The 15,085-nt window shown below is 37.8% G+C and overlaps 1 protein-coding gene across 1 annotated transcript; it reads left to right on the top strand.

Moving 5' to 3' along the window:
• LOC146549817 (sclerostin domain-containing protein 1-like) lies at positions 1-3,911 on the top strand. The gene is made up of 2 exons (XM_085262444.1): positions 1-193; positions 3,330-3,911. The coding sequence occupies exons 1-2, from the start codon at positions 1-3 to the stop codon at positions 3,752-3,754; spliced, it is 618 nt and encodes a 205-aa protein (XP_085118570.1). The 3' UTR covers positions 3,755-3,911.
• The last annotated feature ends 11,174 nt before the right edge of the window (positions 3,912-15,085 follow it).

Genomic DNA, 15,085 nt, shown 5'->3' with positions numbered 1-15,085 from the left:
ATGCTTCGTTCTGTCAGCGCGCTCCGGCTCCTTGCGCTCCTGTTGCTGCTGAGCATGAGTTCAGCTGTTGAAAATAACGCCACAGAGTCCGTAAGTCCTCAGCTGGTCCCTGAAACTCAGGACCCGCCGACCGATGAAGACACAAACCAGGCGAGGAATAGAGGGAGACGGCCTTCTGACTCTCTGCGTCATGGTGAGTCCAAATGGCTAAAATTAAATAATGTGATAGAAAACATCATAAAGTATTATGTGACAGTAATACAACTAAAATTGAAAAGAAAAAATCCTAGTTTGGAATAATAATATTTATTTATTTATGTATTTATTTATTTGTATTATGATGATGCAATCAGTTTAAACCTAGGTAAAAAGTAATCTTACAAAACAAAAAACTACAAGATATCCATGTCTGGAATGCAGGATTTATTAAAAAACTGTAATTAAAATACATGCAGTGCCGTGCACGATCCACAGTGAAGCCCAAAGCCCGTTGTCAATACAGACATTTATAGTTGAACCAACAAAGAAATCCTTGCTGCTGGTGTTGAGATTTTTGCAGGTGCATGCTGTAAATGTCTGTCTGTCTGTTGTAGATTATATAACACCTGACAGAACACCTTTGGGATGAATTAGAATGGAGACTGTGAGCCAGGTCTTCTCTCTCAACATGAATCTGATCTGACAAATTAGCTTCTGGAAAAATGGTCAAAAACTTCCATAAGCACATAAACATAAACTGTTATAGCTGCAAAGGGTGAGCCAGCATCGTTTCAAACCCTGTGGATCAAGAGAAGGATATCACTCAAGTTCATATGCATGTGGAGGCAGACAAAGGAATACTTTCAGCAGTATAGTGTAGGCTCGATTGTCACATGCTTATTACTCTCACATTAGAGGGCACTGTGGAATTCTGTCGATATCCCACATCTGACCTGATGATGGGAGGAGACATTTTGTCATTTTCACTGGTGACAGTAAATTTTAATGTTGTTGTTGTGGTTTTTGTATTATAAGACCACACCAATATTAATCATTTAAAAAGTGGACTATTATTAAAAAGCTGAAAGTAATACCTTCGGGTTCAATCGGTTTTTCACTAGGTAGCTAAAGCCATGTGATAGCTAGGTTAAAATGTTTATAAAGTTCGGGTTGGTTCTCGTACATGTAACAACCAACATAGCCATAGTTATCTGTTGGAAAACACTGAACAAAATGACTGTCTTTTAAAAAAATATAAGGAACCTTTGAGCTTTTTTAATGATATCAATGATACATCAGTTCAAAATACAGTCGTGGAATGTAGAATTAATTCTCACTTGTTTTTGTGGCTTTAATAAAGGCTACATTACTAAAGCTGTAAAGTTCACGGCTCATAAATCACAATACAAATGGTTTAGAATCCTGCAGCAAACACTTCTCCTCAGAAGTTTCATAATACTAAAGCTAAGTAGACAGAGTGAGGAAGACAGAGTAAAGTCACTTAGTGCAGCAAATAAATATTTTGAAGTTGGAACTTATAACTGAAAAAAAAGCCTGTTTTATTTCTCTGTGAAAGAAGTCAGGCTCTATTTATATAGTTTAATGAATTTATAGCACAGTGCTGCTCCCTGCCCTGATATAAGAGAGTTCACCCATCAGTCTCTTCTCACTCTCCCTCTTGTTAATAATCACAACAGAATAACATGACATTTATTTAATTCAACTCTGGATTCCTGTGTTTAAGTGGATGGATAGCATATATAAGGCTTCACAATCTATAACAAAATAATACTGAGACTGGATATTTTCTTCTATACATGCACATATGCCCACTTACAATAAGTGGAAGAAGAAGTATTATAAACATGACTTTTATAATTCAAGGCAACACAAATTATGGCTAATTTGTGTTTCCTTTTCTCCAAGGACTAAGAGTCATCTTTGAATCTTGTCTTGTACCTCATATAATAGTTAAAGCAGCAGCTGTGTCAAGTATGGCTGTGGCCCAACTGCAGGACTCAGGGACAAACATGACACACAAGATAGGACAGTGGGGAGAAACAGACATGGAAACATGATAACAAAACATAGGCAAGACAGACTGGACATGAACGGGGCACTCCCATTATGAAAATAAGAACTATAAACAGCAGTCTCAGAGGCTCTAGAAGGACAACATATTCATAATTAATTATATTTACAAAGGAATGAATAAGTCCAGAAAAAGACTCAGGACCACGACAACCTCATGGGAAAAGGAGAATGCAATTGCCATTTTACATGTTGGAAAAAACTGTTTTCCTAATTTCGATGTTTGAATCTATTTACTTATTTGTTTGCCATTTAAATTTAGAATTTTTTATAAATCTTTTTTTTTTAATTGAGAGCTGAGTGTCTTTTTCTGTAAATGCCTTTTTCCATTTAGAAACATTCATTTCAAAGTTCTCTTTTATTAACAGTTAAATTATGAAATAACTATTGATTTATAATTATTAATGTCTAAATAAAGAAAAGAAATTCAGCAGCAGTTTGTAAATACAGAAATGCACAATACATTATTAAATCACAAAATGCTTTTCATGTGCATGACTCTTGGTCCAGATATGAAACTACTGATTTAAAAAAGACAAACTGTGTCATGAAGTGCAGAAATGTGGAAATATCAGACTAACATGAACACGTCATAAACTGGTATCATGGGACAGTTAGTGGTGTGAATTATAAATCATGTTAAATTCTTTTACAACAGAAATATCAGTAGCTGTTTTCCTTTAACTGGGTTTAAACCAATTCTTCACCTTCAGTTTAATGACAAATCATCACCGTTGTAAATATTTCAGTTGTCATTTTACAAATTCATATTCAGCTCTGATGCTATTTTTAGCTTCCTGAAAGTACCAGCAGGACCCCTGACTCTGATTTCACTGATTTCACCATGGACCTCAAATGTGCAGATCGACTCAAACTGACCCAAATTTAATATTGAGGATGTGTGTGTGTGTGTGTGTGTGTGTGTGCATATATATGTTCATTTTGAATGCTACATTAACTGTATGTGCAGCGGACACAGCGAGGGTGCAATTATGTGTGTGCAAACTCAGAAATGTAGACAGTCGTAAACTGAGGTAGACCAAGGAAATACACTCCTGCCGGGTGTTTAGAAGTCTAATGGCATTGGAGAAGAAAGAGTTCTTTAATCTACACTTCACACTTCTATACCACCACCACCACTACCCACTTAAAACAAAACAAAAAACAATAATATATATATATACACACACACATACTTTGGAATAACAAGAAGACTGATCTAAGCTACACATATATGTAACTCACTTTTCATGTCTTAGGGCCAGACCAGAGCCAGGTGGGCTGCAGGGAGTTGAGGTCCACGAAGTACATCTCTGATGGCCAGTGCACCAGTGTCAACCCTATCAAGGAGCTGGTGTGTGCTGGGGAGTGTCTGCCAGCTCAGCTGCTGCCCAACTGGATTGGTAGAACTCACACTGGGAGGTACTGGAGCCGCCGCGATGCTCAGGAGTGGCGCTGTGTTATCGATCGAACCAGGACCCAGCGGATCCAGCTGCAGTGCCACGATGGGAGCACGAGGACCTACAAGATAACTGTGGTGACCTCCTGCAAATGCAAGCGCTACACCAGACAGCAGAACGATTCACGACACAAGGACACATCTGGAAATACTGGTAAACAGAGGAAGAATCAGGGGAGGCCTGGACTGCTGGAGATGAATGCTGGGAGCGAGTCTGCTAACTGAAACCTGATTTCACAGCTACAAAGAAAGAACCTTCATATTGTCACTATAAATGTTTTTGTATGAACTATAAGTGTGCAGAATAGATATAAACAAAGGTGAATAGTATAGTGTTATCTCCATATTTAGTTTAATACAGTGATTAGTCTGTAGACCAAAATATAGCTCATTTGTTCCCATGAAATATGTTTGTCATCTGCAACAAAGAACTCGGCTGCAACTATTCAGAAAGCAGTCTAACACCTGAGCTACAGCTGGTGACATTTGTCTAATCTTTCTGGAGAGAAGTGTTGTCTTATTTTTTCCGTACATTTTTTGAACAGCAGTGATTTTGTCACACTGACAGTATTCTCATTATTCGTATAGTGTGAATATGAGTACATGTTATATATTTTAGCTAGATGTAGAGATTTCGATTTGCTGTCCTTCTTTGGTTTTGCCTCATTGTAGCATTTAGTGTTATCTTAGCAGGAGAGCCTCTCCTAGGAAGGGTCGTTCTACAGAAAGTTGTAGAATTTTGACCATACAGCCCAAAACTTGTCCAGTTTATTTCTTAATGTATAAGTTATTTTCTCTATAGATCGTATAGATGTCAGTCCACATATCTTTTGATTTTTCCAGCACATAGCAATACAGCGCTTGGTTTCCAAAACTCCAGTCGTTAACAGAGCTCTATTGTTTGCAGCAGGTACAAAATTATTCGGGTATATATTTAAAATACATACTTTAGGATGAAGTGGAATCAACAGACTCAACAGATTTATTACCTTTTCCCAAAAGATTTTCACATGTGGACATTCCCATATACAGTGAAATAAAGTGACCCTGTCCACTCCACACTTAATACAGGTCTTGTTAACCATTTATATTGAAGTAGCCGAGATTGTCTGACTCTGGGCCAAGGAGCATGATTTATAGCACTCATCATCAGATATATCCATTTGCAAATCATTCCTCCAAGCCTCTAAAATAGACTGTGTTGATTCTTTGGAATTTTCCATAAATAATTTATACAATGCAGAAACTTGGCCTCTCCCATTTACATGCTTTATAACTGTGCTCTCTAGAAAGGAGTAGGTGGGGATTTGTAAGCTGTTACCTTGTGTGGTTAAGATAAAATTTCTTAATTGAAGAAATTTAAAAAAATGTTTGACAGGAATAGAAAAAGTACTTCTAAGTTGTTCAAAAGACATAAGAGTATTATTCCTAAATATATCAGACACTTTCTCATACCTTCATCGATTCAAAATTTAAAACCTGCATCCGCCCTACCAGGAGGAAAGCTGTCATTTCCAAATATCGGAGTAAACCGAGACAGTTGGATCATTTCTCCCAAGTAGTTATGTATTTCAAACCAGATCATTATAGGGTTTTTAAAAAGCGGTTCTTAGTTTGCTTATTTAGTGTCTTCCTGTCGGCTGAGTAAAGATATAAGGTAGGAGGAATTTTGATTTCTGTAGACTCCGTAGAAACCAACACTGGAATTTGCGCATTAACAAAATAAAATATTGCCGCTCTGATTTGAGCAGCCCAGAAGTACCACTTTAAATTTGGAAGTTGTAAACCCCTCTTTCATAAGGAAGGTATAATAATGAGATTCTGAGTCTTGGTCTTCTGTTATTCCAAATAAAGTTTCGGAATAGTTTTTGCAAATCTAAGAAGAAAGAGTTTGGTGGAGAGAGAGGTATTGATTGAAAAAGGTAAAGATATTTTGGCAAAATTGACATTTTTAGTATATTAATACGACCAATTAAAGATATAGGTAGTTTCATCCATCTGTTTAGAAGTGTAATAACTGAAGTCGTTAAGGAATTATAATTGGATGCAAGAATATTTTCAATTGAGTGAGTTAATTTCACACCCAGATAAGTAAACCCATGTTCAGATAACAGAAAAGGAGTATTGATTGGAGGAGTTTGTCGTTCATTTTTATTCAAAAATAATATTTCGGATTTATCTGAATTTATTTTATAACCCGAAAATGTACTAAATGTATTAATGAGACTTAATATGGATGGTATTGATTTGTTTAAATTAGTGCAGAACAGGATCATATCATCTGCATATGGGGCGATACGGTGGTCAACATTACTTTAATTCCTGATATGTTTTTATGATTCTGAATTGTCATTGCAAGAGGCTCAGTTGCCAAGGTGAACAAGAGAGGTGACAAGGGGCACCCTTGTCTAGTTCCACGATATAATCTGAATGGTGCGGAAAAAAGACCATTAGTTAAAATCTCTGCTTCAGGGTTGAAGTACACCAACTGACTCCATTTAAAAAATCTGTTTCCAATACCAAACTTTTTCAAAACTTCAAATAAGAACGGCCATTTGATCCTGTCGAAGGCTTTTTCCTCATCCATTGAGATTAACGCATTGTCTCTTTTTTCTCATAAATGATATTCATGACCCTCCATATATTGTGAAACCCCTGCCTCCCCTGGATAAAGCCGTTCTGGTCTGAATGAATCATTTTAGGCAAGAGTGTCTCTAATCTCATAGCTAATAGTTTGCAAAGTATCTTGCAATCATAATTCAACAGTGAGATTGGTCTATAAGAACTACAATGTGTTGCTGGCTTATTAGGTTTCAGTAACAAAGTAATTGTTGCAACATTAAGTGAAGGGGGGAGAGACCCCGATTCAAATGATTCCTGATACATATCCAATAAAGGCTGGATTCATTTATCTTTAAATATTTTAAATATTTCTATTGGTATTGCGTCAGGTCCAGGAGTTTTGCCCCCTTTCATGTTCCTTATAGCATTAGTAATTTCTTCTACTGTTATATTAAGCTCTAGTTCATCCATATCGTTTTCTGGTAGTCTAGGAAAATGCAGCTGATCCAAAAAAACTATTTGTTTTGATGAAAATTACTTTAAATGCTCAGTTGTGTATAGCTGTTTATAAAAAGTAGAAAAAGAGTCATTAATATGTTTAGGATCAGCTGTGATCTGTCCTTCATCTGTTCTTTCAGCCTGAGCCTGTTTAATACACCAAGCCAGTATTTTACTTGCTTTTTCACCCTGTTCATAATATGACTGTTTCAGTCTTAGTAAACTTTTAGTAGCTTTATTTAATGACAAAATATTAAATTTAGCTCTGAGTTTATTTAACTCTAGAATTAGAGCATTAGATTTGGATATAAATATCTCTTCCTCAATATCTTTCATCTTTTTCTCCAAATGGACCAGTTCCATCCTGGATGCTTTATGTTTAAAGCTTGTAAAACTGATCATTTGCCCTCTCAGGAAAGCTTTAAAGGCCTCCCATTTTATAGTCAGGTTTACTGCAAACAGGAACTCCCTAACAACAGAGGCATTAGTCAGTGATGAATATCTATTTTAAACAGCAGCCTTTACTTTGCTTTATTGTGTAGGGGATACCTTCCCCTCCAGGCTAGTGGAGGTTCTTACAGCTGTAGCAAACATTTTTATTGGTGTTTTATTGTCTCATCTATCCATTCATTTTCCCCCTATAAGAACTGTAGCCAAAGAAAGACAGTTAAAAGAATCACCTGCACTAGACAACAACAGGATGTTTCATTTGTGTTTTCCCCACAGGGATAAGGATTGATGCCCCTTTGTCTGTTATAACCTGTAGGTAGACTTTTAAACCAGATCACGTCTGGAATATTGTTCAGCAGCTCGGCGGAAAACAACTTTTTTCAGGTGATCTTTTAACAGAATTAGAATATTTAGTAGCAGAAACTAACTGTTGTGGAGAAAATAAATACATTTACTCAAATACTGTGGCGTTTATACTTTTCTTGTTTTTAATTTGTTTTTTAAATTGTTTCAAATTTGAAATGGAAGCATCTGGATGACCTGTGATTGATAGAACCATAAATTCTGCTCCCTGCTAAATTCGAACCATTAGCCCGTCCACTGCTGCTTAATCGCACTTAGGTTATGTAGTAGGACAATGATCCAAAAAACAGCAGCTACCTCAGAATAGCTCAAAGAAGAAGAAGAAAAAGGTTGTTCATGACTATGACTGATTTAAAATAATTCTGTCTTTCAAAATTTACCCTGAGCGTAATAGCGATTGCCAGTTTCTGCAAACTGATTGGTTGATTGCAGTTCTTTCAAGGTTTAAGGTTATCAGGTTAAGGGGGCAATTACTTTTTTCACAGGCAGCCTGGTGGTTAGCACTGTTGCCTCACAGCAAGAAGGTGCTGAGCTTGACTCCAACATCTGGCCGGTGCCTTTCGGTGTGGACTTTTCATGTCCTCCCCAGTTTGCGTGGGTTCTCTCAAGCTTTGCCAAAGTCCAAAGAAATGCAATTAGCGTGGAAATTGCCCATAGTTGTGAATGTGAGTGTCTGTCCTTTTGGTTTCACTGTAAGACCTGACTCCCTCTCATTTACGTTTATACAGATGTATAAATAAAAGTCAGTATGTTCTACTGACTTTTATTCCTTTTCCCTCCAAAGCATATCTCCTCCTCTCCAGGGTCTCTTCCATCTGCCTCCAACCCGCACTACAGATCACAATATCATCTGCAAATATGATAGTCCACTCCTGCCTGACTTCATCTGTCAGCTTGTCCATCATCATCTCAAGCAAGAAGGAGCTCAAAGCTAATCTCGTGCAATATTCAAGACGTTGCAGTACCAGAGTCCCTCTCTTTGCATCCTATCATATGCTTTCGCTGGATCCACAAACACAAAGTGCAAGTCCTTCTCCATCTTCCCCAGCATACAGCCTTACTGCTGTTCACAGACTCTCACCTTAACGTAAATTCATCTCAGCATCCTGCAATTGTTACCCCAGCTCTACACATCACCTTGTTTTTGAACACCGCAAACGTCATACTTATCCATTCCTCAGGCGTCTTCTCACTGTTTAACACACAAAAATGTGCATAAACATGCTTATTGATTCCCAATATTGTCGCAGTTACTTATTGTATATATTAGACATGCAAACTTCCTGTCGCTACGTCTGACAATCAGCCAGCTAAACAAAAAACTACCAGTACATAAGCTAACATTAGGCCAGCAAATGCTAGGATAGTGTCCTACAAAGTACACTTTCCCACTGATAAAAGGTTTGATTACATTTTCACATCACATGAGTTCACTGAACAAGTGTTCACATTCAACAATGTTCGATTAAGTCAGTTCATTTTGCTGTTGGCTCTTGCTGTGGTATTGTATAACTTCCTGTTCCTGTTACAACACACATTGGTGTTTTGTGTAGCTTATCTACATGTATTATTGTAAGGTCTTGTCAGATGTTTAGCTACTCCTCAGCCTCCTTTAGTAATACCGATGATTGTAAGAAGTGTAGCCTAACTGCAGCTCTGGAGGCCAGGCTCAATGAATTGGAGACCTGTCTCCATAGCCTGGAAAATCCTTCAGTTGGCCAGGTGGTGTAGGCAAAGGTTGCTTAGTCAATATTGGGTCACCCCCAGCAGATTGTCCCGAACAGCTAGGAAACCAGTGGGGCTGGGTGATGGTGAGAAGGACGCGTAGTCCTAAAAGGAAGCCCCAGTACACCACCAAACCAACTACATTTCAAATCATTTTGATTTCAGGTCGTAGTGATAGATGAGCTATATCAAGTGATAGCAACACCAGGAAGAAGTACTTGCTAAAATTTGGTATATATATCCAAAAACGCTTGAGCAGTGTAGCAGAGCTCGTCATCCGATGTTGTTCAGGGAGTAAGGAAACTGTGGGCAAAGTAGAACAGATGAGTGACACTCTGTACCTGTAAACAAGGCACTTTGCTATGTGACCCAGGTCACTCGAGGCGCTACAAACAAATGTTCCTGTTAGTTCAAACAGTGCAGCGAAACATGCCCTGAAGCTACAATTACATGGCTATTGATCCATCTCTTAACCACAGGATTTTAACACTTTATTTGAACAGATTCCACATCCTGCCAAACCCCTTTACCTAGGTGTCAGGAAGCTGTGTCCAAACAATCTAGAACAAGCAGCAATTAATCAAAAGAAAACATTGTCTCATGATCAGTTTGGTCTTAGCGACACTATTGCTTACTAAGCCCCCACTAACATAAGAGTTAATCTTCTTCTTTCCTATATTATTACATTTCAGAGGCATTTTTATATATTCTATACATCAAAGAGAGGGTGAGAACCACATCAAAGCTGCAGAAATTCATCTTCTGCAAACAAGCAAAGTAAAAAGACCAAAATAGAATCATACAAAGGTCTGTTTCATTGAGCGTCCTGAAGCCTGAAGCTGTGAAAGGTACCTGCTACTGAAAGTCTGCGTGTTCTGCACTCAATAGCCTCGAATAGTCAAAGAGAGGTTAATCTCTCTACTGCAGACACACCTGTTTTCCATTCAGCCAGAATGTTATCTAAGCATTCCTTCATAGCCACAACACTCAGAAAACCCTGGCCAGACAAAGATGTCTGTGTTTGACATGCCTTCTCTCTCTGGTAGACCCAATAACAATAATACGTATAGACAGACAGACAGACAGACAGACAGATAGACAGATAGATAGATAGATAGATAGATAGATAGATAGATAGATAGATAGATAGATAGATAGATAGATAGATAGATAGATAGATAGATAGATAGATAGATAGATAGATAGATAGATAGATAGATAGATATGATTCAAGAATGGACATGATTGCATTCCTATCTCACTTTCACACAGACTGTTTATCTGTTGGCAGCTTTTCACTAAAAATAACAAAATGATTGTGATGTTTCTATATGTTCTGCAAAAAAATTATTCATGTATCTGGGGTTAACGTGTCCTGGAAGTGACTATTTCACAACTTCCATAAGGGCAGTTGTGAGCTCTATCTTACATGTTGCATCACAGATCTTATTAATGACTTGCACAGTGATGCAGTAGTTATCACTGTCGCTTCAGAGCAAGAACTATGTAGGCAACACTGAATTAGATTAGGAGTAGATGGACAGATAAACGATAAGATGGCCTATTATGAATACACATTAAGAATACAGAGTTTCCTATACACAAAGCTGTCTTATTGTAACACACGCACAACCCCTGCAGTCAGAAGAACATAAAAGCTGTGCTGTTGTTCTTTTTCAGGTATTAGGTGACTCCACAGAATGCTCAAGGAGGATTTGATAGCCTTGTTTCTATCTTGATGATCTCACCCCCTCTAAAAACTACTTTAGAATTAACATGCTGCTAAACTACAGCTCAAGACACTGTTACCTGAACGATCTGTTCATCTGAGATAACCACCAGAAAAGCTTCAGAACTTAAAACAGTTTAAGACGCTAGAACTGAGAACATTTGACTTTCCTCCAATGTATACCTGAACTGTCTTGCTTTAATTATTGAGAACTGACTGATATCTTGGGCTGTTTAAACAAAGACATGCTTTGAGTCTGATGAGGTGAATGCAACAATGCATAAAAACAACAGAGAAAAAGTTTTATTTCATCACAGATTAAAGACAAGCGCCAAAGGATCTAAATATGTAACCGAGGATGCGGTTTGTCATTTCATTCAAACTGGCAGTACACAAAATGTGCACATAGGAGATGAATCTTAAAACTTTTCTTGATTTTATCACTAATTTAAAACACTTACAGTATGAAGGCAGGTTATACTTTAAAGACTAAACAACATTATAAAAAGAAGAAAGAAAAGAAAGCGCCAGCAGTCCAATATATGACTTGACCCAAGGAGAATTTTACATTGGATACGAGACTTCCATTGAAAAGCATCAGAAAGTTTACTTTTAAAGTGTGACCGGTTACAGTGTGTACCAAGTCAGAAACACAGTAGATGGGAACAAATCACCAAATCATTCTCCCTCTGACACCATCGCATGCAAATCTGTCCCTGCAGCTTTGCCAACATGCATTTTTTAATAGGATAGAAAATGTCATCTCCAGCATTTTAATTACTGTGATTAATAATATGTATTTTCAGTAACTTTAAATTGTTGCATTTAACTAATATAAAATACCCGTACCTGTTCAATAAATAAAAATGTTCAAAATGAGCATTTAATTAATTAATACTCAAAATTGTGGAACAAGAAAAATGAAGTAAAACAAAATCTAAATTTGTACACCTGCAAAAGCTGGGACAGAAAAGTGAGACCAAAGCTTTTTCAGGCTAAAAACATGTTTGTTTGTAATGATTGTGTTTGTCATGTTTAATTTACACGTTTTCACTGGGTTTCATGCAGCCAGAGCTGTGTAGGTGAGCTCACCATCATGACACATGTGTATATCCATTATCACCACACAAAGCCTCTCCACCTTCATCCTGATGAAATTTTGCCTTGAAGAATCAAGGTGTCTGCTTACAAGCCTTTCCCAGGGATCTGTGACAGTGCCTTTACTCCAGCTTTTTTTGTACCTCTTTGATACCACTGAAAAGAAAAATCCACTCCATAACTGTCCTGTTCATGCCATTACTGAAGTAGGTTTTTTTTTCCATCCATTTTGCACTAAAAATGATCTCCAATTACTCCAAAACGTCGTGTTGGTAATATCACATCGTCGGCTAAACAGAAGACCCTGGAGGGCTTAAAGGAAGCCCATTTGCTAAATTTTGCATCTCAGAAACTAGAAATTTGAGATTGATCTTTTATACTTTTCTTCAGCCCAGAGTAAGTGTGAAATCCAAGAGAGGGTAGTGGGGTCCTTGACAGCAGCCATGCTTGCTGCTTGTGTCTATGAGAACTGTGACAGGGGTTAGTGTATTCCCATGGGAGCAGAGGCATGGAAAATGAAGACAATGCAGCAGGGAATACAGAGCTCTAAAGAAACTGAGTAAACTGAACAGGCATGAGAAAGTGGGGTCTCTTCTTAGTCCAAGTAACACTTTGACACAGTGTTTTTTTAAATAGTCTAGAGCATCATTTACATTTAGCTAATGGACTGCAAGTACAGCACCACAGACGTTTGGTAAAACTGTCCTCAGTCATTTTCTATCAAGAACCAAAAACCCATTGAAATCAAGTACAACAGGATTTAACAACAAAATGAACTAAGTGAGACATTAATGAAGCACCTCTCTCATCCTGGGAAAAGGACTTTGGATATTTGTCAACCAGTGAGGACCAGTCTTGATGCTACTGAACAGTCCGCTATTACTTTAGAACAGAGGTGGGCAATTCCGGTGTCCCTGCAGGTTTTAGATGCGTCCTTGAACCAACACAGCTGATTTAAATGGCTAAATTAGCTCCTGCAGTTCTCCAGAGGGCTGGTAACGAACTAATCATGTGATTCAGGTGTGTTGACCCAAGGTGAGATCTAAAACCTGCAGGGGCCTGGAATTGCCCACCCCTTCTTTAGGACATGAAGAAATATGCAGGAAATCCAAATATAAAATCTACAAATAAGTAGTTGTGTACCATAAGTTGGAATGGTGCCATATTTCCGCTGTAGCCAGCAGGCACAAAATAGACACAGAGTTGCTGCTAAAGGGAGATAATCAGCAACGGTAAGAAGAAGACTTTAACGTGAGTTTCAAACTCCTACATTTTTCGCCCCCGTGTCACAAGAGCACTACAGAGTTCTTTATTTCTTTGCTTTGGACTTTGAATACATCATTCTAACACATGAATATGCTTTAATCTAAACAATTCCAGTGTAGTTGTGACTGTATGTTTAGGGTCAGTGTCCTGCTGGAAGGTCAACCTCTAGTGTCTCTTTAGTGTCTTTTCTCACTGCCCCTCTTCCCCTCTGTTTTTCTTGAACTTCTCCTGTCTTACTTTCTTATCCCCCAGTCATGTATGTTGTGTTTGTAATAACTTCAAACTTAATAAAATAAAATAAATAAATAATGATAATAATATTTTTTTTTAAAGAAGGTGAACCTCTACTCCAGCCTCAAGTCACAGTATCTAACACGTTTATTGTAGTTAGCTCCACATGACTTTCTGTGTTGCTTGCTGCGCACACTGCAGTTATAGAAATGTTAAATATAAATGTAGAGCCGTTACATGTCAGATTAGTTCACACAATGTTGATTTAGCCTATCAGCACCAGATAAATCTGTCTGTAGTTCACATAAGGAGATTTTAAATCCTGAGAGTGCTTTTTCACTTTGAGACACTAACATTTGATTAGAACCAGCATCGACATGGTTAGGCAAGATTGTAACATCATAACATTACATTTCAGTACAGAATTTTGATTGTTGCACAAATGGCTTCTAAAATGATATTTAGGAGTGGTGCTCAAGAAAAAAGGAAATCGGACATAGAAAAAATAAGACGGGACAAAGGTATGTAATACTTACTGACTCTTATTCATTTGACAGTTGAATTTCTGACACCAGAGCTTAGTTTGTAAATGTAATATTTACCTTTAATCTAACCTACTGGCTAAACATAATAGATTTAGATGATGACTCTGAAGGCATTTCTCAGAGCATGCTTCATTTTGTCAGCTACCCAAAGAGTGATTGTAAACAGAATTAACAACCAAATAACCTATTTAACTGTATCCTTTTAAATCGTGTGTGTGTGTGTGTGTGTGTGTGTGTGTGTGTGTGTGTGTGTGTGTGTGTGTGTGTGTGTGTGTGTGTGTAAGAATCATGCCTTTGTCGTGGGTTCAACTTCCGACCGCGTCATGAACACTGACCTTAACTGAGGCAGATGAGGCCTGCAGTTCTGGATGTTGTTCTGGGGTCCTTGATGAGTCGTCGCTGCACTCTTGGGGTAATTTTGGTCAGCCGGTTACTCCTGGGAATGTTCACCACTGTTCCTTGTTTTCACTATTTGTGGATAATGGCCTTCTAACCTTTTCCAGACTGAGCGATCTCAATTACTTTGTTTCTCATTTGTTCCTGATGTTCCTTGGATCACGATGTGATGTCTGGCTTTAGAGGATATTTTGGTCTATTCCACTTTGTCAGGCAAGACACAAGTTTTCCAGCAATGAGTAGTTTGGATTTGGAGCACATGTGCAATGGCAGAAAACCAATCTCAGTGTGCTAACTAAACGGAAGCTCATACAGAAGCCAGAGGGAAACATTTGCGGTACAATAAATTAGGGTTCTTTAACCCTAGAACTAACATGCTTCAGCACTGGACAGCTATGCCTAGTGTGAGTAGGTAGAGTGGGCTCCCACTCTTGACATTTTTGGCAAAATGTCTCTTTTTATGTAAGAGACACTATCAAAGGGGATTTTCAGGGTTTTTTGGAAAGATGTCTTATCCTACATCAGGATAACAACATAAACTCTTCTATATTTGTAATTAATTGAATTCTTTTATGGGCCAAATGTCATATTCACAAATGTTCTGAACAGAAAACCGCACTTCCTTACTTTCATGATGGAATTCCATAACTATCACTTATGACATTATCAGACTTTCCTCTAATCATAAAGCAG

Source organism: Mchenga conophoros, linkage group LG22 (assembly GCF_057382185.1).
Source record: "Mchenga conophoros isolate Kocher_MC1m ecotype Shallow Benthic linkage group LG22, M_conophoros_male_GT1.1, whole genome shotgun sequence".
NCBI classification, from domain to species: Eukaryota; Metazoa; Chordata; class Actinopteri; order Cichliformes; family Cichlidae; genus Mchenga; species Mchenga conophoros.
The sequence above is the reverse complement of the archived record's forward strand: the minus strand, read 5'-3'. Positions and strand labels throughout refer to the sequence as shown.